Below are 6,000 nucleotides of genomic sequence, written 5' to 3'. Positions count from 1 at the left end.
AGAGCATGTTACCTGTTTCTAAACATCTCTCTCTACTTTCCAGTGTGCCAGGGAGCTCATCTGGGAAGCCTTCAGGACGTTTTGGGACCGACTTCCTGGGCGTGAGGAATACCGTTACTGGATGGATTCATGTGAAGACGGAATCACAAGTGTGTTTGAAATGGGCACACATTTTAGTCAGTCCAATGGAGCACTTAGAAGCTTAATCCTGAAGGTGAGCTGTTACATTGTTGTAATTGTGCATGGCTGCAGCCTAGAGGAGAGAAAATAAACTGATGGAAGGTTTCTGAGTGAACTGCCCTAGGGAATGGCTTACTCTTCTATCCCTAGCTCTGGCCTTTCATAATGAAAATTGTTCCTCTATCTAGAAATAGCCCAGCCTTGTTTATAGATGGGAATGTAAACAAATAATATTATGCAAAAATTTAAAGATAAGGATCTGCGTGAGTTAAACATTATTGCCAGATTCATTTACATATTCATTCAGAATAGATCCTAGTCATTCTGAATGAGTTTGAAGGTAGAGGCCACTTAGGCACATTTAGTGTAGTATAAATGTGATTTTAATACAAGATGTGTTTTTATTTGTTGTTTGTGTGTATGTGTGTGTGTGTGTGTGCACGCGCACATGTGTGCCATGGCATGCATATAGAGGGCAGAGTTCAACTTTTTGGAAGTCAATTTTCTCCTTTCACCTTGTGTTTTTTTTTTTTTTTTTTTTTTTTTTTTTTTTTTTTTTTTTTTGGGGTTTTGTTTTTTTGATTCTGCACAAAATCTGTGACCTTCCGGCTGATTCTTCTGTCTCCCATCCTGCCTTAGAAGTGTCGGGTCATAGGTGGACCACTGCGTGTGGCTTTCAAACATGAGTTCTGTGTTAGTGGCGGTTCTCTAAAGGACCGGAACTGCTACATGGATCTAACCATTAAAAGAGGATTTATTAGAGTGGCTTACAGGCTGTGGTCTGGCTGGTCCAGCAGTGGTTGTCACCCATCAGAAAGTCCAAGAATCCCATAGTTGTTCAGTCCTGTAGGTTGGATGTCTCAGCTGATCTCAGTTGTGATAAAGCATGTGGGGACCTTGGTGGATTCCATGGCAGGTGAGGGTGACCGAGATGGGGACAAATATGCCAGAAGACAGAGCTTAGTGAGAAGTTTTATTAAAAAGGGAAAGGGGGAAGGGGTGGGGGAGAGGAGAGAAAAGAGGTAAAAAGACACAGAGAGAGGACAGAGAAGAGAGAGGGGGACAGGAAAAGCCGTCTGACCCCCGTCCCCGCCCCCGGGGAACAGTGGGAAAAGAGTGGGGAAAGAGAGTAAGTGGGCGCGGGGGGGGGCTTTCTACTAAAGGGGTCCTTTGCACCTGCATGCTGACCAGGGTACTGCCTGAGTGCATTCTGCCAGGTGATGGGGCAGGCCAGCACAATGCCTGAATCCTTACACTCTATGTTGGAATCCAAAAGAGAATTGTTTCCAAAATCAGTGACAGAAAGCTTCAGCATCAGGATAGATGAACATGCCAGCAAGAGTGAGTCGAACAAGAAAAACAAAAAACAAAACAAACAAGAAAAAACAAAAACAAAAACAAAAAAACAAGAGCTTCCTTCTTCTGGTGCCCTTTTATATGAGCTTCATCAGAGGGTGTGTCCCAGATTTAGGGTGGATTTCCTGATTTCAGATGCTGTGCATTTAAGGATGGTATTCCTACCTGGAGTTTTTCTGATCAAGAAATATCCCTCACAGGTTTGCCCAGCTGCTTGGGTTTTAATTAGTCCCCCATATAGCCAACTTGATAACCAAGATTAGCTATCATAGGTCCTAAGGATCAAAATCAGGCTTGCATGACAAGTGCTTTTACTTGTTGAGATACCTTGTCAGCCATATTTGCTATTTTTTTTTTACTGTCAAGATATAGAAATTTATAATAAGTTTTTGTTGAAATAAAATTATAAAGGCAATAGCCTTGCTTTCTATTCCCTGCAATATATAAAGGATTTATGAATATCATTTTTCTTTGTTTTTAAAATGTGGGACCGTTTTATTGGGAAGGGAGAGGTGGGAGAAAGAGAGAAATGGAGAAAGAGAGAAAGACTTGCCTACCTCTTCAGAGGAGAAGTGGAAAAGAACAGGGATCTCTCTCTCTGTGTGTCTCTCTCTTCCTCTCTTTCTCTTTCTCTTTCTCTCTTTGGTTTCTTTGTGTAACAGCCCTAGCTTTCCTGGACTGGCTCTATAGGCTAGAATTGTTTTGAACTCACGAAATCTGCTTGTCTCTGCCTCCCAAGTGCTGGGATTAAAGGCATGCGCCACCACTGCCACAGTATCATTTTTAAGTACTGGCTGCAAGTATTATATACTGAAAATAATTGTTGAATGGATAGCTAAAACCAGTTGTTTAAGTAGGTCTGAAGAGTAACTTTATATGAATAGCTCTGAATTATTTTTAGTTGGTTCTTATAAGATAGTGTATCTAAAAGAAATGAAATGTATCATCACATTTTTTTTCATATTTAAACTTTTATTTCTAGTAAAGAGACATGCTATTTCCTTTTAAAGATTTGGTCCTACTACTGTAATCTCATTACATTAGGAGAAAGTTGGGTAGAGGATAGTTTACTAAACACGGGTGGACCAAAGACAGGTTTTATAGGGCTATAAAAAATTTGAAGATGTGCAGATTTTTTTTTTTATGTGTTTAAAATGGACTCATCTCTTTACTATGATGTGTTACAGTTCAGAAGTCGAGACATAGCACCAGCCTTTTCTCTGTCATATTTTTAACTGCCCCATTTCCGTAATTACGAAAATGAATACTATATCATCCATGTCTAACATATCTTATATCTAATAAACAACAACCTTACAAAGTGTTCTTCATTTTGTAAATAAAGACAATAAATAAATTGCTTACCATTTGTTATAAAATCAATTGTGATGGTTCTTAAAATCCAGAGCCAGTTTTTTCCCAATTTGTATTTTTGGATATGGATGTTTCTCAACATCACAAAGCTTGGTAGCATGTGCAAGATGCTATAGTTGATCAGCAGTACTGAAAAAAAACAAAAGAAACTCTCAAAGCGTGTTTTCCTCCTGTGTTATGGAGCTTCCATTCCAGTCATTGTTGATTTTAATAATTTATGCAAAGACAAGTATTACATATTCATATTTATATCAGCATGTGTGCTTCAAATTGTGTCCACACTATTGGATCAGCTACTAAAAAGAAGCAAGAAATGTATGTGAGGAATTATTGATTTAATAACAGAGTTTTGTGATGGTACATTAAAATGTGTTACAAATTTTTACTTGGAAATAAGAAAATTCAGGAAATAAGCTTTAATGATTATTTACAAGTCATAGATTAGATGGGTGATGCTTTAGCTTGCTTGAGTCTAAAATGATAAATGTGAGTTGGCGGAAAAGGAGTGAACGGACAAGGCAGATGGAAGAACACCATGAACAGTGTTTGTAGGGGATGGCTTGGGCCACTGTACTAGAGGGACAGGCTAGAAATGACAGCCAGACAGGAGAAGGGGAGAGTGTTAAGAGGCTTGGATTTAGCTCTGTGGATGATGGGAAACTTCAGGGTTATAAAGGGATGAGACAAAGGAGCTGGCTTAAAAGCTTGGAATTAAAAATTCACATTGATTGATTGATTGATTGATTGATTGATTGATTGTGAGACTGAGAGGAAAAAGAGAGGAGAGAGCGAATACTGTGGTACTTTTGGAGAGGAGTCAGTTCTCTCCCTCCACTATGTGGGCTCCTGGGATTGAACTCGATCGGCGATCAGCAGGCTTGGCAGAAGTCCCCTTACCCGCTGAGCCATCTCCTTGGCCCAGTTTTGAACTCTTAAGGTCATGCGTTTGTACACACATAGGAAGGATTACAGAGAGACCAGGTAAGTAGCAACTGGGCTTTCTAACCAGACCATGGGACAGAGAAAGAGAACATGATGGGCAAAATTAAGAAACAGGATTCGTGAGTGCTCTTGTAGTTGACATTTTCTTTGGGACACCAACCAGCTCTCAAATAAAGACACAGACTTATTATTAAATATGAATGCTTGGCCTTAGTTTAGGCATGTCAAACCAGCTCTTTTTAACTTAATCCAACCTGCTTCTATTCATCTATGTTTTGTCTTGGGACTTTTTACCTTTCTTTCATTCTGTATGTCCTACTTTCCTGTCCCCCTTGTCTATCTCTTTGGCTCCTGGCATCATCCTGGTGTTTCTTTCTTTCACTTCATCCATAGCCTAAATTCCTCCTCCTACTCAATCTCCCTGCCTCTACCTCCTCCTTCGATATTGGCTGTTCAGGTTTTATTAGGCTAATCATGTGTCTTAGGCACGTAAGGTGAAACAGCAACACACCTTTACATAATTAAACAAATGCAACACATTTTTACATAATTAAACAGTATTCTGCAACAGGCTCTGGCAGATTGGATGGGAACAGGATAGGATAATAGTGCTGGAGCGCCTCCTGGTTCCTAGTGAGGAGTCAGCAAGATCAGGGTACTCAGGTAGAAAAGCCACTGTGTTCTTTGCAGATGAGGCAAGAAGGGTGAATTCCCTTTTGAAACATTCATTTGAACTGCTCATGAGAAATGTGAATTGTTTGGTATTTCCATATGAAGTGAAGGAGGGTAGTCTGGGCTTTTTAATTATAGGAATATTACCAGCTTTGAGGTAGCAACTGAAGGCATGAAGGTGATAGATTATTTTGGGAGGGTCCATAGAGGAAGAAAAAGGCAGATTATTTAATGATATCTCCAGAGTGATTTAAGAGGTATGTTCTTTCCATCTAAAAGATGAGAAAACTGATCACTGACACCAGAAAGGACATAGGGGGACTTGAAACTAGACATTCTGAGTCCACCTTAGTAGTCTAGCAAATCATTTGTTTGTTTGTTTTGAAATGAGTACACAGGAACATCAGGGCACATAGGCAGACACAGAATGCTAGGATCTCCCATGGTTATAGAACAAACTTGGCATCATTGTTAGTTAGCACCCACTTTCATTATATGTTTGTCCTTAGAGAATAATGGCTTAGCTTTCACCATGTTTAGGGCATTGATGACCTCTGTGGAGGTAAGTCTTACGTGCTGTGTAATCACTGTTGCTAACTCAGTTATTGTGTCTTTGTTTTCTTCAGAAACTGGCTTACACAAAGGAAGCTACAATCAGGTATGCCTTCCTCCAAATTCAATTTGGCAAAATAAATTGTACCATATGAACACCAACACTTACCTAGTCATTTCATTTTCTCTTTCCTTTCAGCTCCTGCAGGATGAGGCCTGTGGGTAAGTCCCTATTGCTGTTCCCCTTGCTACCTCTCTACCAGAATACCATCATAGCCGCAGTGCTTACTTACTGTCTGACCCTACCAGAAGCTGGCTCATTTCTTTCCTTGATAATTCCCTTGGAAGTCTGCTGTTACCTGAGGCTAAAGCTAACAAAAGCTGAGAAAGTTTATCTGACAGAGGGTTAGTTTGTTAAAGTGAGTAATAGTTGTTTGGATTATTTTCTTGACTGTGACTATAGTTTTGAACAAAAAATAGCACACCTAGGTTAATCTGTCAGTATGCTTCTTGGCCAGCCATTAGGCACAGGCTAAGCAGTAGTAATCTAAAGCAGATTTCAAAAGTTGAGGAATAGTGACGAAAGTTTAAATGCTACCAATCCTCAAGAATATCAGGAGTAAACCAACATGTGGAGACTACATAGGAAATCACCAGTGTATTAAAAAATTAACTAAACAAGGCAGTGTTCAGACATTTAGGACAGTTGGAGGTATACACACAGGAACTTTTGAATAGGACACAAACAGGCAGGAGAGAGTGAACTCTGTGGCCTTGGTTGTTCATATGTCTCCTGATGCCATTGAGTCTGTGTTAAGCTTTGAGATTGGACGGGGTCTTAGAGTGTCTTTCGTTTGCCTACAGAATTCCAGAAATTCTTTGTGATTGCTGTTGCAGCAGTGATCACTACGCTGGCTGGTCATA

General features: G+C 39.9%; 1 protein-coding gene across 1 annotated transcript in view; it reads left to right on the top strand.

The window, feature by feature from the left end:
• Positions 1–43: 43 nt before the first annotated feature.
• Positions 44–6,000, top strand: part of LOC127226758 (interphotoreceptor matrix proteoglycan 2-like) — a gene marked incomplete at its 5' end in the record, with an annotated part of 50,185 nt that continues 44,228 nt past the window's right edge. The window contains 3 exon segments of the mRNA XM_051190890.1: positions 44–229; positions 995–1,021; positions 5,285–5,298. Of these exon segments, the coding sequence (XP_051046847.1) occupies positions 44–229; positions 995–1,021; positions 5,285–5,298 (227 nt within the window).

Source organism: Phodopus roborovskii, unplaced genomic scaffold (assembly GCF_943737965.1).
Source record: "Phodopus roborovskii unplaced genomic scaffold, PHOROB, whole genome shotgun sequence".
NCBI lineage: Eukaryota > Metazoa > Chordata > Mammalia > Rodentia > Cricetidae > Phodopus > Phodopus roborovskii.
The sequence above is the reverse complement of the archived record's forward strand: the minus strand, read 5'-3'. Positions and strand labels throughout refer to the sequence as shown.